General features: G+C 38.2%; 2 protein-coding genes across 3 annotated transcripts in view; one reads left to right on the plus strand and one right to left on the minus strand.

Annotated features, from left to right (window-relative positions):
• Positions 1–11,915, plus strand: part of lgr4 (leucine-rich repeat containing G protein-coupled receptor 4) — a 56,089-nt gene extending 44,174 nt beyond the window's left edge. Inside the window, exons 6-18 of the mRNA XM_084109629.1 lie at positions 804–875; positions 2,065–2,133; positions 2,688–2,759; positions 2,863–2,934; positions 3,345–3,413; positions 3,636–3,707; positions 4,413–4,478; positions 4,584–4,655; positions 6,677–6,748; positions 7,057–7,182; positions 7,556–7,653; positions 7,806–7,862; positions 8,341–11,915. Coding sequence (XP_083965755.1) covers positions 804–875; positions 2,065–2,133; positions 2,688–2,759; positions 2,863–2,934; positions 3,345–3,413; positions 3,636–3,707; positions 4,413–4,478; positions 4,584–4,655; positions 6,677–6,748; positions 7,057–7,182; positions 7,556–7,653; positions 7,806–7,862; positions 8,341–9,713 — 2,290 coding nt within the window. The 3' untranslated portion in view covers positions 9,714–11,915. The remainder of the gene's footprint in view (positions 1–803; positions 876–2,064; positions 2,134–2,687; positions 2,760–2,862; positions 2,935–3,344; positions 3,414–3,635; positions 3,708–4,412; positions 4,479–4,583; positions 4,656–6,676; positions 6,749–7,056; positions 7,183–7,555; positions 7,654–7,805; positions 7,863–8,340) is intronic.
• Positions 1–27,136, minus strand: part of kcna4 (potassium voltage-gated channel, shaker-related subfamily, member 4) — a 112,605-nt gene that overhangs the window by 37,954 nt on the left and 47,515 nt on the right. The gene's annotated exons all lie outside the window — the stretch shown is intronic.

The following is a 27,136-nucleotide window of genomic DNA, read 5'->3' on the forward strand; positions in this document are numbered from 1 at the left end:
AGACCTGTGTGGTGAAGTGCTCAGAAGAAATACTGAGGAGTTATCCGTTTAGAGAAAATGTTTGTGTTAATGTTCTGCTGTGAATTGCATATTTTTAATGACTGGAAAATAGGGATGTCTATAGTCATCCCTAGTCATCTGAATGGTTATAAATGGATTCATTAATACCTCTCAGGTTATATTTACTATAATCTATTGGCCCTCTTTTTAGTGCATATAGTCATTTTATCACACAGAACTCACTGTATAACTAACCAAACACACTGTGGAAGTAAATTGTAAAATTTAATGGAGGATCAAAAAAGTGCACAAGAAAATGTACATCTTAAAATAAAGTGATGAGTGTTATATTGGGTACCTTCTTGATAATCAATGATATTAGTGTTTGGTTTAAAAAAAAAAAAAGTATTATATTGGTGGACATTAGATATTTAATAGTACATGCTCATTTCCCTTATTTTTATATTAAGGTCACCTGCCGTCATATGTTGCTCACAAAGTTAATCTTTAAAAACATTAACGCTGTTAAATGTAGTAATTAGCAACATTCAAAGTGAACAAAAAGTGTTCCCTTTTAACATTTACAATAATTTGTTTTATTTTTGAGTATTTTATTTTTAATATTTATTTAAAAAATGTACTTATTTTCATTTACACAAAATATAACATTCATCATCATACCATCAAAATAATTATCAGCCTATTGGCATCATCTAGAAACCCAACTTAAAATGATTGTGTGTAAATTAATATATAATATAATATATGTTGCTTCTAAAATCTTGTTTGTCCGTGTCGTTCAGGCATCTACACAATAATCGGATTCAGGAGATTGGAAAAAACTGCTTTAATGGGCTGGACAACCTGGAGACGTTGTGAGTTCCCCTTCACTTACACATGTAATCACACTTCCTGTCATTAAAGAGATTGTAATCTGCTAGAGTGGGTCTGTCATCAATAGCATCATACTACATATTTTTACAAGAGATTGTATGTGGGCACAAGTGTAGTTACTCTGTGTGGTGTTTAGTATATGTATCTGCTGCCCTCTTCTGCAAGACTCAGGGTTGCAGAGAACATTGGGAGCCTCAGAAGGATGCCTCAGCTGACATTTATTTGAATACCAGTATGCAGTGTAGTAGAGAACACACTAGACATGGAGTACTTCACTGGTATGTGAGCAGAGACAAAGGTTGAGTAATCCATTGAACCGAGATCCCTAACCTTAAGCCTGAAACGTTACGGAATGTTTTTCATTTTGAATGAAAAGCATGTAATATATGACGTGTCAAAATAACATTGAATAAAAATTGTGCCAGTTGTTTTTCTGAACGCTGAAATGCAATAGCTCATTTTAAAAAGATGCAGTAAGTGTGCTGTCTTCTTCGCTTGAATTGAGTTGATCAGGATTTACAGTATACTGATAAAGGACAAAGGAGTCTTTTAGGACCTTCGGCTTTACCTTATTGCCTTCGTTCTCTCTCTCCACTTACCACAGTTCGTTTAGCAAGCATCCACTGCGTCAGGGAGGAAGAGGCGAGGGGAAGGGGAAGGCAGATAGCCATCGCTGACTCTGCTTTATTTACTTATTCTGGCCATAATTAGGACAGGATGAGGACACGCCAACGTCCTGTGCCCCTGGGGAGGAGAGTGGGACACCAGACAGGGGCATTAGGGGGTAGAGAGGAAGTATCATGCCAGGTTGTATCGTGTGGCAGCTGAGATAAACAATAACACACTGAAGAAATCAGCAGACCGGCTGTCCTGACTGGCCTCTGTAAACAGCAGAGTTGATTTCTCTCAACAGATATTTTGTTTTCTCCATCTTTCATATTGTTCCTTTTCTGTTGTTTGGCAAAAAAATATCTTCAGTTAGGGCTGTCTTTAAACATAGAGCTGAAACAGAGGTGGCCCATATTATACTGCTTTATTTTAAATGTACAGTATAAAGAGCAAAGAGTTTCCTCTATATTAGTGATGGTAGTGGTTTCGCTCAAGTGTTTCGTTCATACAAGGGAGGTTCTTCTAATATGAAAAACTTTCATCTGCCCTGTCTCCTTTTAGGGATCTAAACTTCAACAATCTGAAGACCTTCCCAGAGGCCATTCAGACACTGCCCAAGCTGAAAGAACTGTGCGTATCTCCAAACACACACATTCAAACAATCATTTACAGTCATTCTAATAGTTCCTCTCAGCCACTTGTTTTGAAGTTAGTTTTTGATATAGATGGTTGGTGTACCAGATTAGAATGTTGTTAGAAAATGGGGATTTCTGAACATCTTTTTCAGAGAGGAAAAAATCTAATTGTTTTGAAGTTTCAGGTGCTTCTTTCAGCATTTTATATTTTTATATATAAAAATAAAACATTTGGAGTCCTTTTTAAAATCAAGGAATATTAGAATAGTTTAATAATGCACTCAAAATCAAGGGTCCCAAACAGGTGTAGGTTTGTTAACCTCATCACCATTGTGTTTCGAAATCCAGAGAGCTTTAAAAAAATGACTTGTGTCAAGCTGCCATCTAGTGTTAAGAATTAGAAGTGCTTCATAATATTGAGCTGTGATCAGTGATGTAGCAGTTATGAATCCTGAGGGAGAATGTCTCAGAGTGCTCATCTCACAGAGCTTCTTAAAGATTTTTAGCTTAATGATTTCATAATGATTTTAATTTTTCCCTGTTTGCCAGTGGATTTCATAGCAACAGCATCGCATCCATCCCTGAGGGAGCCTTCAGTAGGAATCCCCTGCTACGCACAATGTAAGCAAACGCTGATCCCACTGAACACACACACACACACTGTCTCATTGAAATGTTGTTGTGATTAATTGTTTTTGGCTATAAACATCCATTATGTCTTCAGCCATCTTTTTGACAACCCTCTCTCCTTCGTGGGAACTACTGCTTTCCAGAACCTGTCAGACCTGCACTCTCTGTAAGCAGAATCATTATTCAATCATTGTTCTGGAACTGAATTAATGACACTCACAATTAACATATTAGTGTGTAACTGGCAGGTGTCCGTTTGAATGACTGACCTGCATACTACAGTGTTTACTTGCTTTTGTATTGTTTCTTTCTATTTATTCAACTTTATAGGAATCATTCACCCCCAAAATTAAAATGTGGTTGTTCCAAACCAGTATAGTACTTTCTATCTTCCATGAAACACAAAAGTTGATGTTTAGGAGTTGCTGTTTTCCGTAATGCACTTTTCTATATAATGGCCTATATGTGATACTTTAATAATGCGTTTTTCTACAATTTTGGAGCTTGAATAGAATAAAGCTTTTCTAACTGACTGATCACAGAGTTTTAATTTCTTGAATTTGTTATATATTTCAGAATGCTGCGCGGTGCCAGTATGATGCAGGATTTCCCCAGCCTGACTGGAACAATAAATCTAGAAAGCCTGTGAGTTTATTTTACACTGGATAAACATACGCAAAGAACAGTGTCAGTTAAAATAAAATCAACTGCAAAACATTTATGTAAGGTTTCCTAATATGGAAATGTCATACAGCACAGCCTGAAATAAATTACCAAAAATATTAAATGACAAGCCTTTAAAGTTTAAACTACAGTATAAATGAATCAAAAACACAATTCACATTTAATGTATCTTGTGTTGTTCAGGACTTTAACAGGAACTAAAATCAAAAGCATCCCAGCAGACCTGTGTGAGGATCTGACTGTGCTCCGAACACTGTAAGTCACACACGATGCATGAGCACGGTTCGTAATTCAGTGCCACTCACACTGCTGACACAACAGTATAACACATCAGATACACAACGATATTAGCACTAAATGACACTTTGTAACCATAAACTAATATGCCACTGCACACATAAGCATGTTTTTAAGCAGTGACATACCACTCATAACAGTTTGTAACACATGTCAGTCAGATGTCCCTGAGCACTCAGTGATGTGCCAGTTACAGCCTTGAGCGCTCAGTAATTAATCATCAGTCACAGGCCCCTTTACACGCAAAGGTTAGCCGTCACTCAAAACACTCACACATGGTCATAGAAAAGCCTTCAAGCCGGTGCTGTCATTTAAGATACTAACATATGCTCAGCATGTCAGTCATAACGTACACTCCCCTTTCCGCATAAGCTTCAAATACACACAGACACACTCCATCACACACAAGCGAAGTGTGCATCAGTCAAGCGTCATCCACCTCACAGGCGCGTACGCAGTGGCCTGTCAGAGGCACAGCTGCAGGGGGATGTTTTAAAGTGATGTCTAATGACCTCCCAGAGGATAGCGAGCCAGAGGCAGGCCTGCTCCCAGCCCGACTGCTGTAACACATCACACATCCTTTAGTTCCTGTCTAAACTTCATCAAAACATTTCCATTCCTCACAAGCTCAGTGTCTCAACATTTGTGTGTATATTCTGACAGAGATCTTTCCTATAATGACATTGGAGACCTGCCGTCCTTTCAGGGCTGTGTTAGACTGCAGGACATGTAAGTTCCGTAATCGTGCTACGTTTTTCTACTGTTTAGACAATGTTCAGTACTTACATTTGAATTATGTTCATGAATAGGCTTTTTTTATGATGTGTCCTGCAGAAGTCTACAGCACAACCAAATCCAGCAGATAGACAGAGGAACTTTCCAGGGGATGACTAGCCTTAGAGTGCTGTAAGTAATAACAATTACTGTGCCGTAAATGTGTGTATATGCAAATGTTAATGTATAATCAGCAGGTCATTATCACAAAACAATCCCAGAGAGGGTGATCACTCTTGTATTAGATGATCCTACATTATTACACATATTACATGGCTACCTACCACATAAATAAATAAATGGACATGAAATATTGATTTGAATTCATTGGAAGATTTCAGTATGTGAGAAGAAAGAGACTGTGGAGTGATACAACAGAGAGACCTGAAACTAGCACAGTTATTTAGGAAATGTTTTGTAGTTCGTCAATTATGCAATTAAGCACTCATTACATAAAAATATTTGGCCACAAAATAATGAAATTAACCAGTCAGAATAAAGTATTCAATAGAGTCTTATTAATAGTAATTACTGTAAATGGTCTAATAAACTATATTAATTGAAGAATTGTTTGTGATGATGATGATGATTATTATTAGGGATGCACCCTTACCACTTTTTCATAACTAGGCTGATACCGACGTGAAAGAGAATTTAATGCATTATTCAAGGCTTTCTGGGCACGCTTCAGATGTTTGCGCGCAGTAAACTTCTTGTCCTGTAATAAGGAACCACTCGTTATATATAAATCACGTAACAGTTCAAGTTTTTACTTAGTACATATACGATTCCGTTTTAATCCAAATGACGTGTGCTGAGTGAATGATCGGTAATCAAGAGCATGCAACAGAAGTGCACGTTCTCTCTTTACCGCCAGTTAACGTTTGTAATATGTGCCTTGTTTTTAGGAGTTCAGGCGCGTAGCGCTGAAACCCTATTGTAATTGTAACATTTTCCTTGGATCAGCATTCTCTCCTAAAAGTGATCGGGAGAGACTTGAAACTTGAAACACCATCTACAACGTCACCAAGGCTTTCCCCGATCGACCTGACGGGGGGGTGCTACAATAGTGAGAAGTACGAAATCGCTATTCGCTATTAACTCCTAAACCGTTAGGCGTAGTGTCTTATATCATTGGAATCCTTGGGTCAAGGCAGACAAAATGCATGACTCGAATTCAATTGTCACCCTGGCAAAAAAAAAATTTACACCTACTTTTCCGAACTAGTCCTAGGTTTTTGGCCCGATCGGAACCAAACCAGTGCAGCAAGATTCTCTGGAGTCTGATTGTCAATAATTATCAAAATAATTATCTCTAGGGGACGCTAAAACGTTAGAAGTGGGAGAAGCCTTCGCGTTTTTCACGTGCGTAAAGGATTGTATACCGCATGATTTTTCGCACACGTTCATGCCGTGTGGTAGAACTCCTCATCCTGAGCAACTTTGCCTCTAGGACCGTCGCTGTCAATCGAATCGTTTGTTAAATATGGGAGATTATTTCAAAAACCACCTTTGTCTAATTACTCCTAGGTTTTTGGCTCAACCTTAATAAAACCCCTGCGTCACAATTCTCTGGACTCTCTAGGTCAATAATTATAAAAGAAAAAAAATTGCTTTGGCCTTTGGATAGCTATAGCTGGGTCATTTAGAAAGTAGGCAACCTAAAAGCCTATCACAGATGAAAGCTCAAAACTTAGGTGAACACATGTGGCACATGATTCTAAAGAAGCATGCAAACTTTTATGGAGATCGGCCCATGGTGGGGCTATTACTGTTAAAAAAGTGTAAAAATGCTGCATTTATATGGCAGATTCCATGAAATGGCTGAAAATGGCCCTCTTTCTGCCTGATATGCGTAGAACTTCACGAAATTGGGTGTGCACATGCGTCACATTATTCTATGCCATAGATGGCACTTTAACTGTTATAAAGGTGTCTTAAATGGTTAAGAGAGCTTTAAGGCACACCTAGCAACACATGAGTGTAAAATGACCAGCTAATGACTTTTTCAATCAAGTGAATAGCAGTTCACTAATCACATCTCCTCACAGTGAACTCGCGGCCAGAGGCCAGATCCCTGAAATCTGAATCTTTACCCAGAGCCATCTGTATATGTTTAGCTTGTGTATGTTTGTTTTCACACTGCTCTACAGAGACCTGAGCAGAAACCGGATCAAGTTCATCCACAGAGACGCTTTCATTTCTCTCAGCGCTCTCACCAACCTGTGAGTGTTTAGTCAAATTGTATGCTCTCATAATTATTCACATTCATTGTATTTCAGTGGAAAAACTGCTGGGAAATTGAAAATATAATTGTCATGATTTAATTTATCATACATTGCTCTTTAATTAGATATTAAAAGTACTTTGATGCAGTTTCTGCCTCTGATTAAACAACAAAGCCATACAGGGCTTTCTTGTGTGTGTGTGTGTGTGTGTGTGTGTGTGTGTGTGTGTGTGTGTGTGTGTGTGTGTGTGTGTGTGTGTGTGTGTGTACAGGAATATAATTGCCGTTTTTCCATCATGCCATTAGGGATCTCAGTCTGAACTCCCTAGCCAGTGTTCCTACCGCAGGACTGAGTGCACTGAACCAGCTTAAACTGACTGGAAATGTGGAACTGAGGAACGGTCTAATGTCTAAAAGTCTGCCTAAACTCAGGTAGAGCTCTTCACAGCCTTACTCATGTGCCTGTGACTGATTACAGGTCATTAAGGTTGCTCCTGTGTCCCAGTTCAGTTTATATGAATAATGATGTGACATCCTTACCTTCACCCGTTCTCTGTAATCACACTCAGAGTATACTCAAGAAATCAGAGACCTTGAGCCTTTCTTTGATCAAAACCCAGATAATTAAGTAACTCTTCATGTCTTCCTAATCAGTTTCTCTCTCTCTCTCTCTCTCTCTCTCTCTCTCTCTCTCTCTCTCTCTCTCTCTCTCTCTCTCTCTCTCTCTCTCTCTCTCTCTCTCTCTCTCTCTCTCTCTCTCTCTCTCTCTCACTCTCTCACTCCATCTCTGTCTTTGTCCCCAAAGGTCCATTACGGTTCCCTATGCCTACCAGTGTTGTGCTTTTGTGACTTGTGACAGTGCAGTTAACCCAGCTGAGGATGACGAGCGGAGAAATACATTTGGTATGACTTTTTGGCATATAGTATAATGCTGTTAAGCTCAGCAGCTTCTGGTGTATGTGGCCACATGTGATTGAATGAGGTGGTCTGGCTGTGTTTATGTGTGGTATTATGTTTCTCATAGTTGACAACATGCTTATAAATGTATTTGTTAGGTGGTGAGGAAGAGATGGAAAGGATTCCTCTAGTCATGCACTGCTCACCCTCACCGGGTAAATACAAAGAAGTCTCTTTTTCTCTCCTTTTGCTACAGCCAGAGAACTCTTGGTAATCTAATGTTACAAGATACTCACAGAATTATTACCACCATAACACATATTTACTATGGGATGCACAAAACATCTGTACCATATTGGCCGTTTTGTTTTATTTTTAATAATTCCTATTATGTACTGTACACTAACGTTCAAAAGTTTGGGGTCAGTAAGGAGCTCCAAATCAGCATATTTGAATGATTTCTGAAGAATCATGTGACAGTGAAGACTGGAGTAATGATGCTGAAAATTCAGCTTTGCCATCACAGGGATAAATTACATTTTAAGAAAAGTTTTTGTAGATTGTAATAATATTTCACAATATAATTTTTTGTACTGTATTTTTGATCAAATAAATGCTGGATCTTTAATCTTTTTTTTTTTAAACATAAAATATTGACTTAGCCTTTTATACACTCTTATGCATTTATTTCAGGGGCATTTAAACCTTGTGAACACTTGTTGGGAAGCTGGATGATCCGATTGACCGTGTGGTTCATCTGCCTGGTGGCGCTCCTCTTCAACTGCCTGGTGCTTGCAGCCACCTTCTCCCCACGCACCTCTCCTCTCTCCCCATCCCGACTCCTGGTGGCTCTCCTGGCCTCCGCTAACCTGCTGACAGGGGTCTACGTGGCAGCACTGACACTCCTGGATGCCGTCACCTGGGGCTCGTTTGCAGAGTATGGCGTGTGGTGGGAAACGGGTGCCGGATGTCAGGTGGTGGGCTTCCTTGCTGTGTTTTCATCAGAGTGGGCTGTCCTGCTGCTGGCGTTAGCTGCGGTGGAGCGTTGCTTTGCTGTGAGGGCTCTGATGGGGAAGGCGGGAGCTCTGAGGTCCAGTAGCGAAAGGAGGGAACGACGAAGAAGGTTTGGTATCGCTGCACTCCTGTTGGGATTGGTATCTATCGTGGCGGCCTGCCTCAGTCTGTATCATGAATCTGCCATGGGCTCTCCTCTCTGCCTGCCCTTCTCTGGAGGTCCCGGACCAGGTCTGGGGTTCACAGTGGCCCTGGTGCTATTGAACACACTAGCGTACCTGCTGAGCGCGGTTGTCTATATGCGGTTATACTGCAGACTGGGTCGTGCCCAGTTGGCTGACCCCGAGCAGGCCGGGTCTGTGAGGCATATTGCCTGGCTCATCTTCACCAACTGCATCTTCTTCTGTCCTGTAGCGGCTTTCTCATTCGCTCCCCTGCTGGCCGGGACCAGTAATGCAGTGGGCGGACCGGAGATGGCCAAATCCGTGACGCTCATATTCTTTCCCCTCTCTGCCTGCTTGAACCCTGTGCTGTACGTCTGCTTCAGTCCCTCCTTCAGATTTGACTGGCTTCGGCTTAGAGGACGGGGGAGGGCCGGAGGTTGCGGCGGGCTGGTTGGTAAAGTGGTCACTAAAGGGACGGTAGCAGGAGGCTCGGCGCTATCTGACGACGGCGAAGGCTTGTCTAGCGATTGCGGAATGTACACAAAGTTGCACAGCAACACTCGGGGAATGTGTGAACACTGTGACCCCGCCCTCCACATCAGGACATCTTCCTCTTCTGCTTCCTCCTCTTCCTCAGCCTGCAGACATTTAGTGAAGTCCCACAGCTGCCCTGCCCTGATGGCGAACGCATCTCAGTGCCTGAGCTCAGAGGGGTACTGGCCCGACACCGGGACGCTTTCCGCCCAGTCAGAATATGGAGACGAGGGCGATTCGTTTGTGTCAGACAGTTCGGAGCAGGTTCAGGCTTGCGGCCGAGCTTGTTTCTGTCAGAGCCGCGGCCTCCCTTTAGTACACTACTCTTATAACCTCCCCCGCATGACAGACTGAGCTCACAGCCCCGAGCACTCACACACTCACTTCCTCACAGAGTCCTCCAGGGTGTGGAGTGTCCCTGCTCCGCAAGGACAGAGAACAGGGAGGGGCTGGACACGTGGCTGCAGAGCCATTGAGACAAACAGACCGGAAGCACTTTTCACACTTGTGTGTGTGCGTGTGTGTGTGTGCGTGTGTGTTTGAGTGAATATAGACCAAATCCATGAAAAGGGAATCTGACAATACAGAAAGACTCTCTGAGCCAAATGTTGTCAGCAAAACAACATGTCTTATTTTCTGTTTCCTGTCCCCCTCAGCCAAATTCAGTTGCATTGGCACCCAGGGGTGATTGACAGTAGGATGGACTCAGTAATCTTATCTCCCAGTGCCTGCCTTTCAGTTTGCAAGTGTAGAACTTGTCTGTTTATTTTCTTGGGGCATTTTTAGAAGAGAAAAATATATTTTCCCTTTTATTCTTTAAAACGTTTGTCCTTTCGATTTAAAGCAGGGATATATGTGCCATTGTTGATTGTCTTTTTTCTTATTCCTTGTTGTCATCATAAAGCCTGACTGTCTATGTAGCAAAGTTCTTCCTTATACTGGAGTTCCAGTTTGCCGAAGAGAATGTAATGTTCTTGCTGTCTTGTTCATGCCCTCTCATTTCTGAGTAAGTTCAAGTTGACCATAATGTGGAAAAGCATTCATTCCTTGCCTGTTTTTTTCTGAAAGTGATCCTAAAACAGTCCTCTCCTTCAGCTAAAAGAGTGATCCAGTCATGCCAGTACTCTATTAACTGTTTATGAAAAGAAATCATATTTAATTTATGTTATATAATGACCTTTGGATGTCTTGACCAGAGCGCTTCCTTAATCACTAGTAAGTTTCTAATAATTTATTTTAAGACATGGAAATGCTTTGATGAATGAATGGCAAACTACACTTTTTTTTTATTTTATTCTGCTATTAAGTCACTAGATCATTTTGATGTGTATTTTGTACACTGGTAGTGAAAAAAATGGGTTTCACGTTAGTCATGTTATGGTTGATAAACTATATATATTAATATTTATACTATTAGGTCTAAAAATAAATTAAAAATAAAACTCTAAAAGTGAAAATCTTTTTTTACATTCTACAACTGAATTTAAGCATCACGACATAATGTAACATGAAAAGTTTAAGATTTTCTTAAGATTACATTTAACAGTGTTATAAATTATTCGTTTTTAAAGATTATCTTTAATTGAGAATTTGATGACTGCAAACATAATCTAAATGTAAAAATATGAAAAATGAGCATGCAAAATTTAATTTTCTATATTGTTAAATCCCAATAAAATAAAAATTGTATCTTATAAATAAAAAATCTTATAAATGAAAATATCTTGATCTTGAATATTGTGCATCCCTACATAAGAGCTGATGTTACATGCTTTGTACCAAGGTCTTTAAAATTCATAGCCTGTCCTTATGAAAACCCTTTTTTTCCTCTACACTTAACATCCATACAGTAGCATCCTTGTGATCAGCTGTATAATATATTGATGTTGAGGTTGCCATTAAGCTATGTCATTTGGGATGGACAAGGGGACCAAAGTATGTTTTTGTGTTCAGGAATATAGAACATTTCATCATAATGATTCTACTTGTATACCTTTGTCCATGTATGTTCAGGAATTCAAGTGAAAGGAAATGTGTGTTTGTTTGCCTTAGATACCGAATGTCAACACCTTCCTCTGGTCTTCTAACATGTTTGCAAAGTGGATGCCATTTTGCCAGTCATATAAGCTCTGGCATCAACTGACAAGCCTTGCAGGTCGTAGCTACTAGAACTGACAGAATTCCAAAGTGTGTGTGTGTGTGTGTGTGTGTGTGTGTGTGTGTGTGTGTGTGTGTGTGTGTGTGTGTGTGAGAGAGAGAGAGGTTTAGAGATGTCAGTATGTTGTAAATTATTTTTGTAGGACACATCTAATCAAAAATGGGATGCATTGTCTAACTGTGGAAGCTACCTCTTCAACCGTAGTGGCTACCAGTAGTGAGTAGTACATGTGGTTACGTTTTCATTTTTATTTTGTTGGTATGATTGCTTGCGCTGTAAATACATCTAGTTGTATGTTCTCACTGAATGAGTCATGCGTTAGTTTGTACTGGGAGAAAATTACATACTGTATACAGACATTTTTGTAAACCAAACTATATAAACTGATTCGCTTTAAAGATGGAATTGCTTGTCCTTTGTTATTAAGTTTCTCTCTTGATAGTTTATTCCTCTTTTAGTTGATGAGTTACACGTGTTGTGTCATGCTCTTTTTATTCCTAGCTGAAATCCAAGGTCCTGACACTGCTCATTTATAAAGCAGTAGTCTCATTGATAGATTTAAAGTTTTAACCTTGCAGTATTATGCCTGTCATCCTAAATTGGCTCTTCTTTATAATACTGACTGCAGCTCCTAAAACTTCACCTTCATGTCATAACAATGAACATTAGCGCTTCAATGCTTTTTATTCAAAAATAGCAGCCATCCCCAATATTAAAATGTTTCATGTGGTTAATGCATTAATTATCCTTTAACCTGTCATGGCATTTAAATACCTGACAAGATTAGTTATTCAATTAATGGAGCATTACTACGTTTTTAAAAAGAGGAGAGTGTCTACAAAACAATCATCTGTTAAGCCCATGGGAATTGTATGTTCCCTAAAAGAAAAAAAAACATCACAGCCGGTGCTGTGGAAAACAGCTCCGCCAATCAAGCAGCCGGGTCGGGGATTGTGGAACCACCAGACACTGCCAGAAGGGATAGGGAGGGGTTCTTAATAAAGGGAATAGCCAATTCTTTTTTCTGCTTCTAATTTTCGTCTTATCAGACTCCCAATGCTTAAAAAAGGCTGATTCTATTTTGTGTGTGGATGGAGTTTAACTGGCATCAGTTTAAAGAATCATTTTTGGGAGTTTTTGCCTTTTATTATGGTAGGAGAGTATGGGATAGAGAAAAAATCAAGAGCCGGGACTTGAACTCGGGTCGCCCAAAAGCCCAACAGTGCTAAATGTCACTGCAGAGACCACTAGGCTATCATGGCCAATTAATCAGCATCAGTTTGATGAATATTAGAACCTCACTGTGTAAGAAACATGGGGGGAACAGAATCCGACAGCAAACAATTCAGCTGTCCCATTATGAGAGGTGTTGATGTAGTGGCTTAATGGATGTTTATTATATTCTTTGTGTGGGATGGAGCTTGACCAGCATCATTTATATACATATTAGTTCCTCTTTGTGTAGAACAGCACAGAATCCGACGGCAAACAAACCAGCTGTCGGAATCCGTTCCCCCACTCCCATTATGAGAGGTGTTGATGTATTGGCTTAACTGGAGGGGCGGAATAAGAACATTTGAAGTAGACCCCCTGGAGCTCATATTCAAGTTGCTAAAACATCTCAGTGGGAATCTTTCCTAAGGTGCCCGTAATTGAACCAAGCGCTTAAGCATGAATGCTTTCTGCAATATTACAGTCACGCTAGTTAATGCTTAATAAACTGCCATCTTACGTTCTTTTAGTACAGATCTTTGCACACTAAACATCCATGATTGAAGATTCTGATCTTACCTGACTTACGGGCGGTTTGGTGTTTGAGGAGATCTATAGTTTTCTTTGCAGACCTCACTGCATGTGTTGAATGGATAGCTTTGATTAGGCAGGGGTGAGAAGTAGTAGCCTGCCAGGATTTGTTATTACCTTAATGTTCCTGGTGATAGACTAAAACCATTCAGGCTGAGAAAAAGACTCATTACTAAGACTAATATCACTGTCAGTACTAAATATACGCCTTGTGACAGGCAATTCAACACGTAATTAGTGATTCTGACTGGAAGGAGGCCTCATATGCTCCAGTTCTCACCAGTCCAGCAGATGGTTGTGGCTTGTAGGCGCCTCTAGATGGCAGTGCTGTTCAGCTGGTTTACAGAGTAACGCTTTCTCATTTTCCGTGCTACTTCAGCTTTATATTAAACGGGAGATTTTCCCCAGCCGCTGAGAGCCTCTGATCTTTCCAAATGTCCTCCTGTAACCTTCATATGTAAGTGTACACTGCATATGGACGTGCTTAGCCACTACTAGCAGAGAAACCACCTGCTAGAGGTAGGATAATAAATTAAGCGCCCACTTACGGATTAACGTTAACGTTAGGCCTAATAAAAATTTGCATACATTTAAAAATTCAGAATGTCTATATATCTGTATATGCCACGATCTAACTTCAAGAGTCATGTAAATATGATCCAGATTTATGGCCTGGATTTTTGTTGTCTGGTATTTATTTTACTATTTCCAATATCTGGCGGGCTACTGCTGCAATCATTCTACCATACAAAGATGTAGGCCTATGACATTGGCATTTTATAAAGTATTTAGTCTCCAAGAGAGTTGCTATGGTGATACTGTGAACTGGAAAAGCTAATAGCTTTACCTGATTTTTTTTTAATCCATTTTTAATTTACATCTTTAAAAATTACAGTAGCTACTTGCTGTAGGCCTAACGTTACTCAATTATTTAGTCTTCGTAACGTTACTCATTTGAGTAAGATTATAATGCAAAATAGGTAGCCTATCTCCGATCAGGTCTGCGACAGATATTTCCATAAATGATTTTTAAATGTCACATAAAACTGTACCATCTTGCCATTTAGCGCTACGTACGAGTAATCTAGTAGCTACTCCGATGTGACAGCGACTATCAATCATGAAAACGATGATCGTTGTGACCAAAAATGTATTTTTTTTCTGATTGGCTACTGCGGCATTTGGGGCGGTACCAGAGGTCTGATTGGTTAACATAAGGACAGCATGCTGTCCAGACCTGCGAAATAAAGTGAAACTATGGATTTGAAAGCGTGCAGTGATGCCTGGAATCACTTTGATCATGAAACTACAAGTGCAAGATGTGCTGTGCCAATCTGCCATATACTTGACACTATAAAATGAGAACAACATTTTAATAGAACGTTGTAAATTCTTTATGCTTTAGTCGCCAGTGTTTCAGCATTGTTGTTAGGGGAAAGAGCGCATCCACAACGTAAGGGAGTTACACATTCAGACAAACCTAGTCAAGTTCACGTGCGCATTCGCGTCCTTTTCTGCAGATGTAAGTTGTAATATTACTTTTATGCTGGCTATAGGCTATCTGATCAATCTCATGTAGGATGTGATTGGTTATTATGATCTAGCAGTGTTATCTTTCTAGTCATGTTTTCATTATAGACATATTTTATGACATTTTTATTTTGTCAACATTCATTTTCGTATATGTTTTAATTAAAGTCTTTTGTTTTTATTATCTCCGTGCCAGAAACGAAATGAAAAATGTACAAACATGCCCTACTTGCCACGTAGCCTACACTGGAAAGCTTGAATCATTAAGAAAGTATGGAGAAAGGCCCAAGCAGAGCCGTCAGTGCTGCAATTTAGTGAGCTAGAAATCTCCAAGTCTTTAAATTATGCTTTCTTCGCCATGTGCAGAATTTTACAAGGTTTCATTAAACAGAGTCATTAGCACATAAAAGTCATTCAGAGCACAGTACCAAGTGAACAGCTGAGCCACAAATCTCTCCTAGTGCAGATTCTAGATAAAGGGCAAACTGGAGGGTGTGACGCTGGACCCGAACCATAGAAAAGAGAATATTGCTAAAAGACAGGGAAAATCTTTTGGCATTCAGAATGTTGATTCTTTCTGGCATGAAATGAATAAGCAAAGGGTATCAGTGGAGCTGTCCATCTGGACCTGGAAGAGACAACGTAGACTGAGTTGTCAAGAAACTTAAACTGTTAAAAATAAAACCCCTCAGTCTGTCGGCTACAAATTCAGTCAGCTGTGGCACACTGTAGAAAATCTCACACACCAAATATAGTTCCACCTTACCTTCCACCCCACCTTTAACCCACTAACACTATACAAATGTAATATGTTATTTTAGTATTGTTTATATGCTCTTTTTGTATTTATTAATATTGTGAATTAGCTTTTCTATTTTCAGTTTTCATTTTAGTTTTAGTAATTTTGTGATGTGTTGTTTTTGTCATTTCAATTCATTTTTTTTTTAGCTTTAATACACGTTTATTTCAGTTTTAGTCATTTTAGTACTTATTTTACTTCAGTTCAAATTTTCATTTCAGTTTTTTAAATGTACATGTTATTTTATTTCAGCATTATTTCAATTAACAGATATTATTTTGAATCATTTTAGTTTTTCTTTTTGTTAAAGATAACAGTGCTGAAATAATCCATATGAAAAGAATGTCATAGATCATCACCTTACTCTAAAGTAGAAAAACAAACACATTAAAGACAATTAAACTTTCTAAAAATTGTAATTTCTTATATTCTGATATTCATACTATCCCAATGTACCAATAAATTAAGAGGCCAATCTGTTTGGCTATATTAAATATTTTTTTAAATAACCATTTACTCAACGACTATAGTCAAATATGCTTAGACAAATACCTGTCTAGTGGATGGTGACATGCTTAAAATAATTCGGAGCTGAAATGAGTTTAAAGGAAAGTCTCCACCAACAAGATCAAACATAACCACACCAGTATAACATATTAAACTATGATTGTTTGCTCAATGGAGCCAATTGTGTTTACTTAGTTTAGAACAAATACAGTCAGACAGCATGTAAACGGAAAGTTAGTTCCAGTTGATTTTTAACGTCACCCCTATAACAATAAAAAGTTAGTATGATTTCTATCCACTCAAGAGGCTGCTAATAGCACAGTTCCTCTCCCCATGGCCTTGTCTGTGGTATCTCTGACAACACACTCTGCTCATATCAGCAGACATTATTTGATAAAGGGAGCAAAGGGCACGAATGTGCTGAGGGATTAGCGTTCGCTAACATTACAAGGTAATTCACAGTGGCACATCTGCCATCTTGATTGTTTGTACAGAAAGCACATACCTAATCACACTGAGTTGCCCGTTTTCATCTCCCCCTGGCTTTCCTCTCTCAACGGCTGAAGGTGATCACCGCCTCATTGGGGAACGGCTTCAGCTTAGCCACATCCTGCTTATGCAAGCTTTATCTCTTGCTGTCAAACATCTCACACAGATGCACCGTGGCAAGGCTCATTTTTAAGCCCGTGTTGAGGAAAGCTTATTTTGAATTCTGGGATGTAATGCTTTCCCAATTCACATTAGGTTATCCATATTATTTTACTAGATACTACGCTATGCATATTAGAGGTTGTCGTGAGTAATGCATAGAAATGTACAACTATTGGGAGCTCATTACGCAACTCTCTGGAATATTTGATTCTGTTTGGTTGATCCCGACATCCAGTGATCAGATATTTCTCAATATTCACTGTCAGACACGGCAACGCTGTATATCAGACGTCAATAGTGTCATTAACAATTGAGTCTCCCTGCACAAACGGGTCAACCCAGAAAAGTTGACTTAACTTAAAATTATAAGGCAACTTGCTGCAAAGATTTTTTGAGTTGACTCAACTAAAACATCTCTATAGTTGAGTTGACTCAACTATAACATCTCCAGTTGAGTAAACTCTATTAGTTGAGTCAACTCAAAAAATCTGTGCAGCAAGTTGCCTTATAATTTTAAGTTAAGTCAACTTTTCTTTTTTTTACAGTGAAGCTAACAATGTTCTCAAAACATTCTGGAAAAGGTTCTCTCAAAGTTATGAACAAACATTCTTCCAATAACATCAATAGAATATTTGTACATTGTTATCTGGTCTTTAATAATGTTCTCAAAACATTAGCCCAAAAACATCATATCTACATTTATACACTTTTCTTCCGAAACATTTTAGTTGGACATTCGTCTAACTTTTTTTAAATGTTACAACTTGTTTCAGAATGTTCAGAGAACATTCAAATGTAACGTTCTCAAAATGTTTGCAGATTGAAAAAATGTTTCCTAAACAATTGCATTACCATGAGAAAAAAAAATTAAAATTAAAACTTCTGTATGTTCAGAGAACATTCAGAAATAAGATTGTTATAGCTTAATGGTAACATTAGCAATGCGTTCTTAGAACATATTTTTATTAACTGGTACCTATTTGCTCTATTGAGTGCCTGATTATGAAACCTACACACTCGGCATATGATTTGTCATCTTACATTGGTATGATATGTTATAATGGTAAAACAAGACTATAGATTTTCTGTTCTTTAACTGCTCAGCAAGCTAGCATACCTTTAGCCTTTGTGTATTAAATTGGATAATGTACAGTATGTAAATTGTTTGATGTATAATGAGTTTGCATGAAATCAACACTGAACTCCTTGTCATGGTCTTACTAGGTCCAGTGGAAAGTCACACGAGGATCTCACATTGAGCAAGCAGGTGGGGTTGTCGTGATGTCATGAAATGAGTGTCAGATAATCCATTACTGCTCTTCACTCTGCCATTCACTCATATCAGCCATGCCATCCCACAGGGCCGCACTAATTCACTCGGACACTGTGGAGTTCCTCGCAGTAGGTGGTTGTTTTAAGGTTAGCTGGGCCCTAGTGCCCCTTTTTCTTCATTCCAGCTGTATCTCTCGGCAGCTTTTTCTCCCCACCACTGATTTAGGCATCCATTGCAATAGGATGTAAAACACAGCACAACGCAGCCTTACTGAAACATTGATGACTCTTAACTCTTGTTCTAGACACACTTTTATCCTCTGGCTCAGCCTTTAGTATCCATCCGCTGTGATAGGCAGAACACTGGTTTGAATGCTGCAGTGTGATCATAATTGAACAAGTGTAAACCTTTATGTTCTATTAAATGTGTATTGTGTTTTCAAATGCTACAGCATCTTAGGCTGTCGAGCCGCTGTCCCTGCTGGAAAAAAACTGAGGCTGTAAAATAAATGAGATGTTGAATATGAAGGAGGGAAGGAAGGAAGGAAGGAAGGAAGTGGAATGAAGGGAGACGAGCTGCACGCTTCTTGACTCTGGAGGAAAATAATTTGGTAACACTTTACAATAGGGTTCCTTATATTAGTTGCTCTGAACTAACAATGAAAAAAATTAGGAAGTATTGTTAATCTTAGTTCATGTTCATTTCAACCATTACTAAAATTAAAAGTAGTAGCTATCTGTTAAAATTATTTAATGGACCTAAACTGTCATGAGCTAACAATGAATGGTTGTAATTGTATTATCCAACATTAACAAATATTGATAAATAGAGACTATAGTGAATTGCTCACTGTTAGTATTTTTAGTGGTCAAACTTTACACTAGGGTCCAATTCTCACTATTAACTACAATTTTTTGCATCAATAAACTTCTAATTACTGCTTATTAATAGTTAATAAGGTAGTTGTTAAGTTGTTAAGGGTAGGATTAAGGGATGTAGAATATGGTCATACAGAATGAGGCATTAACATGTGCTTTATAAGTACTAAAAACAGTCAATATCCTAGTAATATGCAGCAACTGGTTAATAGTGAGAATTGAACCCTAAACTAAAGTGTTACCATTTTAGTTAATGCATTAACTAATATTAACTAAAAGGACCTTATTGTAAAGTGTTACCGATATTTTTACCGAGTTATTAAAGGTGTCATAAAATACTGTCGGTCTTAACTTTGTGTCATTATGTAAGTAAATTATATAACTACAGTTTACATTAATCTTCAAACGTTGTGCTTGCATGAATGAATTCAGGCACAGTAATAGATCTGTAACGAAATGAGATTGGTCATGGATTATCAAACATGACTTGATGGAGAGTTTCAGTAGAACAGGCACCGGTCGCTGATTCAACTCAAGTCTGGCTACGTTAACAAGCAGAGTTTTGTAAGCACAAGAGTCCATTGCCTTCATGGAATCACTTGAGGCAATTTTTTAGGTAAAGCTTTTATTTTTTTTCCTCTTTGCAGCTACTCTAGTACCTGTAAGGACACTTTACTGGCTATAAACCAAACACCTGATTGATTATTCATGGACAAATGCTCATGGAAAGGACAGCATATATCAAGTAGTCACTCCCAAAATTTGCAGCAAACCAAATTTAACAATGCAACTGAGACAGAAGCTCCAAAGTAAAGGTGCACTGCAGAGGAGATACCCAGCCAAATATACTGACTGGCCGGTCCCTTATTCCCAATCACCTGATCATCAGGGCACTTTCACAGCTCTGCGGCTCAAGTGAATACAACTCTTTACAGAAATATGAGGTAGATTAAAGTGCTGCAGTGTATATTTGTTCTCTGCTGACGTCTTTTAGATTATGAATGCTAAGTATGTGTTGTTGTTTGTTTCTTTTTATATTATTTTATTTGAATAAATGCGAGCTGTCTCCCTCTTTGCTGTGTGTCATTGCAGGGGGATGTGACAGGAGGGCCAGCGGGGCAGTACACGTCTGCTTCCATTTGTCATAACGAAGAGCTGTCATGCAAGGTGTGTGTGTTGAAACACTTTTACATCGGCATGTGTTTGTCACCCTGGGACGGATCCGTGTCCATCCTCTGCATTCTGGAAGGGAGGCGTGCACGTAAACATGTCACACACGCGTAATTATGTCTACATCACATGAGCGCCTAAATGAACACACAAACCCATCCATGTTCATGTGGCATGCATGTCTAGTTAGGCGTAGAAATATGACATTTTGCTCAGCCACACATTCATACATGGTTATGCATGGTTAACTTCTCCCACATATTTTGCATTCGGAATCTCATTTCCACAGACACCCCCCTCCTTGACATGGCCACACACACATAACCACATCGAGATGGGGCTGTGAGGGTCGGCTGAGCACCTCCAGGCCAGATCCTCCTTTCCACATGAGTGTGTCCAGTCTCCATTCCTCACCCCCTCCCCTCTCCTTCCCTCTCCTCTTGGGCCACGGGCTGCAACATGGCTCGGAATACTCCAAAGACACACTAAATCAAATCCTCATCGCAAGCTGTGTCTTTTATTAGAGTTATATAAGTGTGTATGACGGATAGAAAGAGAGCGAGCGAGGGAGTTGCTCCTGTTTTTTAGCTTCGTGCTGAGGGATGCCGGGTAGAAAATACATTTTTAAATCATGTCAATTTTATCCACTAGTCTATAAAATTGTGTTTTAGGATTTGTTTGCAATTATCTGACCTGCTTAGATATCGAAGCGATTCCCGCTGAATATAGCCTAATTCTGCACAGATACATGGCGATTTTTAAATCACGGCACTCTTACTTGGTCTGATGCGCTAAGGTGTGGGATCTCAGAGCCTGAAGGCTTTGAGGAGATGTCACACATATCTGATGTAATGTGGAGGCCAGATGCATAATGCTACCACAATCAAAGGCTCAGTTGCTCCCCTAACAAACACACAGCGCCTCTCCCAGCAGTTAGAGGGTTGTTTTGAACAAAAGCAATGAAATTTTATGAATGCATCAGTCTCAAGTACCATACTATTTTCCATAAACAGGCAAGCTTCTACACTATAAAAAATGCTGGGTTGTTTCAACCCATGTTTGGGTCAATTATGGACAAACCCAACCGTTGGGTTCAAAAATTTAAACCCAACGGTAGGGTTTGTCCATATTTGAGATACATACTTAAGAGTGTACATACACAAAGTTAAAGAATGGCAAGGCAGACAAGGCTCTTCCAAAAAGTAGATGGAGAAAATAAATGAGAGTAAATAAATATATTTAAAACGTAAGCTCAAATTGTGTTTAAATCACAATAGTGGTGTGATCAGTGCGATAAGGACATATTCTTATTATTACGATGATTGGCCAATTGCCCTCCTCTCATGCTTCCAGCAGGTCCACAAATCAGCTTGAATCAGAGGAACTGATGGGAAAGGACGGACTAAGTAAACAACTCACCCGCTTGAACATCATCACTTTTGTTCACGTCCGAATCGACTTGAAATGATGCTTTGATGTGAGTGAGCTGGTAGCAAATAAATGAAAGGGACACCTCCGCCCCAGCCACTATCAATATATTTGTGATGTTTACCTAGGATTCCAAGACAATTGTTAATAAAAAATTACTATAAATTATAATATAGGCCAAACTTTTTATTATTATTATTGTAGTTATTTTAGAAGTGATGTTAAAAACATACACTTCATGCATTAATAATAGTATATTAAATATATGTTGCAGCATACAGTATGTAGCCTATGTGTAATACACACTTTATTTTTTTATTTTTTTTAATGTCTGTTTTATTATTCAGCCAGAATTAAACTGATCAGAAGTGACAGTTAATACATTTGCAACTTTATATTCAAAGAATCCTAAAAAAAAAATGTATATGTATCACAATTTCCAAAAAAATATTGAGCAGCACAACTGTTTTCAACAAATCAGCATATTAGAATGATTTCTGAAGTATCATGTGATACTGAAGACTCGAGTAATGAAATTTGCCATCATATCACAATAAATTACATTTTGCATTTTTAAATTAATTAGTATTTGAAATCGTAATAATATATCACAGTATTACATTTATTTATTTATTTTTTCACCTTTCAAAAACACAAAAAATGTCCAAACTGTCAAACAATATCTTGTATATGTGTATACCGGTACCTATCGATTTACACTGAATTCCACAACATGTCACTGGGATTTAATATGTGATAAATAATGTGTGCAATCATTCCTCCAGCCTTCCACAGTGTTTGTTTTAAGACTTTTCTCACTCTATATATATATATATAGGATACTTTTTGGTCTGCCGTATCTCTGCTCAATAACTCTCATTACGATATCTTAGGTTGCAGACGGAGGGTGATTTGCCGACTTGCAAGGGTTTGCATCATGGCAGTGTCTCAGTCAGACATCTGTGAAGCCCCTCCTAAGCGCAGAGCATAACTGGCGCTCATTTGAAAGTCTAATTTGCTAATATGTCGGTTAAACATGAGTTTATTTATTTAGTAAGGAAAATGTAATGAAAACCACTAAATCAGACTTATTCCGCTGTTTGAGGAAAAGCCTGTGTGTTCGTCGGTGTAAATAAGAATATTGCGCGACCAACTGTGTTTGTGATTGCTTGCTCTTATTTGTGTTTGTGCATGGTTTTGAGTGTTAGCTCGTGCTGAGTGAGTGTTCTGCTATGACAGTGGTGGTGACACACACTGTCCTGTTGCAGGGGAGCATGCCTGATGAAAACAGTGGACTGGCAAACGCGTGACTAGCTCTACCCTTCTCCCTGCACTGTTGCGTCATCTACCTCCAGGACATCTCACAGCAAACGGATTCTCTCGGACTGAAACGTCTCCATGTGATTGTTCCACCCAGCTCTAACAGGGTCATAGATCACTCTCATATTCATTACTTCTTAAATGTTCATGGACGCTGAGGATATCCAGATCTACAGCACACACAATTGGGAAAACGTTCTGTACTTTTCATCATTTTCTTATAGTTGATTGACAGTCAGTGACAGTGTGATGTGGTGGGAGGATCAGTGAAAGCAACTGAGAATGAGTCCATTGGTACCACAAATTTTCTCCAGCTCTCGTTTAAACCAATTTAAAGCAAATGCATCATGGGATGTCAGACAGGCTTTCTATACTTTATATGCCCGATTTCTTGTTGGTCGATTGCCAGGCCTTCTTTTCATTTCAAAGGATTCTGATTTAAATGCTACTAACGTCCAAGGCCACAGAATCTCATTTCCAAGAAAAAGCCAATGCAAGTGAAGATATTGGATTAAATGACATCCTTTTTTCAGTTTGCTTTTAAGACAAAACTCGTAGGAATTTAGTGTTCGTGAAGTTGTGCCCATGTCTTGCTCAATCATCTTCAATAACTTTTTCAAGACCAATATAGTTTGTGGAGCGTCACTGTATAGTGACCAATGGGTGACCAATACAGACACAGTCTTCCTTATTTTATCTTGTGTTTCGGCAGGTTGTGGTTGTCACTATTCAGATGAAGATGAGGGAAGACTAGTTTGTGACCAACTCTGTCAGACCCCATTATGTCAAACACACTTACGGTCTCTGTTTGTCCTCCCAAATATACCAATGACATCATCTGTATGCAGAGTACGGAAAATGAGTCAGTGATGCAGCGCACTTTCAGAGAATCATAAGATTTACGCATGGCAGACTAGAGCAGGAGTTTGTTTGTTCCTTGTTTTGGTAGAATTTTTTATTTATTTTTTTGCTTTCCCCACTCTTTCTCTTTATCCATTCTCTTACTCTCTTTATTTCCCCCCACACCCTTGACAACTTGCTTCTGATGACTCGGTTCTTTTACAAATTGTTTGTTTGGATTAAGCCGGGGTGTGTCAGTCTTTGAAAGGAGAACAGAAGCACTTGTAAGCGTATAGGAAAATTCTGCAGCTTCTCTAGTCTCTACAGCATTTTTGAAGGATGAACAATGTACAAGTTTTTTCTACAAGGACGCAGGTATTTTTAAATCAGTCAGTCTATATAGATGAACCATTGTCACCTGCACAGCGAAACTGCCTGTTGCAGATGATTAGGTGTTCTTGTTTAGAAAGATTATTTATACATGTCCACTACCTTTTTTACAATGAATACCAAATGTACAAAAATAGATTAGAATTTGATGGGTCATAAAAAAACATGCCTTTTTGTCTCCCTTATATTATGTGTGTAGATACTTTAACAATGAATAGCTGATGCTAAATTTTAGATGTATTATAGTATTTTTCCTATTTTATTACCGTATTTGTTTTTTAATGACCCCAGTTTCCAACTATTCTATGTGTTCTGTATTGCAAACATGTTTGAAATGGTGCTGTCTCTTTAAGAGAGTAGTGGTAGTTCAGTAAGCATTTTACTGAATTGTTCTTCATAGAGCATCATACCTGAGTGGGACATCATAAATAAAATCAGTGTAAAAATGGTCATATAACATAAAAACATACATTTTAACTTAATTTATAAAATGAAATAAATCACTTTAGAAACATACAAAACCGATATTAAATGTAATACTTATTATAACATAACATATAAACTGAATTGTTCTTTGGAAACTGAGAGCATCAGGCCTTAGGTTTGTGGGACCAAGAGTGAAATCATTCAAATTAAAAGTCATTGCAAAATTTTCATTAAAAAAATAAAACCATGCATTTTAAAATAATTTATAAAGGCAAATAAACAACTTTTTAAAACATACAACAATAATATTACATTCAATACTTTCTTTCCCATTCAGTTAAAACTGGTGGTGGATTATTCAGTAAACTTGTAACTAACTAACAAATCTATACACGTTTTCTATGACACAGTGAGCGAAAGAACAGACAGCATTACAAGAAACATTCCTCCCATCAAAGAATGATCTTAACAACCGGTTTATATTTTGTTCATACAGACAAATGAACATGCTGTGACAAAATGTGGAATTTCCTATCTTAGAATGTTCTGCATGAGATGACAAAATGTAAGATGACATTTCAATTAACATACTGTAGACCAGCCCAAATGCATTCTTGACATTTCTTATTGTCATTTGTAACATGGTTTTAATGGCAATCTCTTCATACTAATATACATAATATTATATTATTATGTATATTAATATTAAATGCACACCCACAGAAGAGCACATTTGTGATGAATCTATGAGGGAGTCGAGCCCTGGTCGCCCTGACTCTTTTATTCTCTCCTAGAAAGCACCAGTTCTAGAGGGATTTGCACTGGCCTTTTCTTTTTTTCTTTTCTTTTTTTTTTCCTCAGTCCACTGAGTGAAGCGATGTCTATTTTTGGCATCACATGACAGACTACCACAGCGTACCAAAGAGCCAAAACTCACACGGTATCCTCCAAGCCTACAGCCAGGTGACATAAGGGCCCACTATGTGAACAAAACAACAGGCTGCTGTTTTCAAACACAAACTTTTGGAATTGGAAAGCCTGATGCTATTATTTCCACATCTTTCAAAACCCACAACGGGCCTCTCTTATGCTATGTGAAGCAGTTTAGGGAGACATTGCGGTCCAGAGAGCCAGACTTCAGAAATGAAAGAATTAAGGATGATAGAAAGCGAGAGAGTCCATCCATTTTGATGAGCTTAGATCAGTCTGTGAAGATTCAACCTGAGATTCAATCAACAGAGTTTCAGCTCTAAACCTCTTATCAGCAGAATGTATCATGGAATTAATGCTGATAATTGACTAAATTCATTAAAATCTGTCTGAGTCAAGGATTACTTTCTTCTGTCAAGTGAAAGTGAGCCTGAAGTTAAGTCTAGACGTCTAAAGCTCTGAAAGTTGTTCTTGGCAGCTCTACTTTGACCTCAACTGAAAGTTTCGGCCTGACATATTGAAAATGTATAAAAACAAGTGTATTTGTCATGTCATTTTTTTAAATAATTTTAAAATAAAACAAAGCTGATTTCCTACATCTATTTTTATAAATAAAATGTTTGGTAACACTTTACAATAAGGTTTAATTTGTTAACATTAGTTTATGTATATTAACTAACATGAACTAACAATGAGCAATACATTTGTTGCAGTATTTATTAATCTTTGTTAATGTTGGTTAATAAAAATCCAGCTGTTCGTTGTTTGTTCATGTTAGTTTGCAGTGCATTAACTAATGTTAACAAATACAACATTTTTATTTTAATTTTAATAATGTATTAGTAAATGTAGAAGTGCAGTTCATTATTAATTCATGTTAACTTATTGTAAAGTGTTACCAAATGTTTTATTATTACTGTCATCAATACATCATACACTAGCAAAATGGTTTATACTATTTATTGGTATGTGACTTTGGCACTTTTTCTCCATGGAGAGGTTGTAATTTTCCCATAATTCTCTGTGAATACAGGCCTTATTTCTTGGCATTTACTGTACACAAACAACTGGGTGAAACCAGCAAGGATATGGCAGTTAGGAAACTAGCCAGGAATTAACCAACTGCCAGGAAACATTTACAGAGTTTCTGCACCTTACTAAATCCTAGCAATCGAGCATGATCCTCAGTCATCACTGCTCTTAACAACACACATTCACAGAGGAAAAGGAGAACACATCTGGTCCATATTGGAACCAGAGAAAAAATGAGTCCAAGCCAAACTAATTATTCAGCACCACAGAAAGGTATTAATACAAAAGATATTTACTTGCGTCATTGTAAGGTTACATGTGGGTTAGTCTTGTCTAGCCAGATCTTTGGCAAAAATCAGATCCACATTGCTGCTTATTCTGGACAAGAACCATCTGCTTACGCAGGATCTTACATCTGTCTGACACTTTTGACCCCTTGGGAAAACTATGAAAAGAAATGAACTACATGTCCGCATTGTCCTTTTGACTTCTGTATGTTCTGTTTTTAAACATATTTTTCTATTATTCTATTCTATATATATATATATATATATATATTTTTTTTTTTTTTTTTTTTTTTTCATTTACAATTCTACTCTTCATTATTTTATATGTTTTAAATAAGTAAATATTACTGTGAGC

The sequence above is a fragment of the Abramis brama genome, assembly GCF_963993115.1.
Source record: "Abramis brama genome assembly, chromosome: 3".
NCBI lineage: Eukaryota > Metazoa > Chordata > Actinopteri > Cypriniformes > Leuciscidae > Abramis > Abramis brama.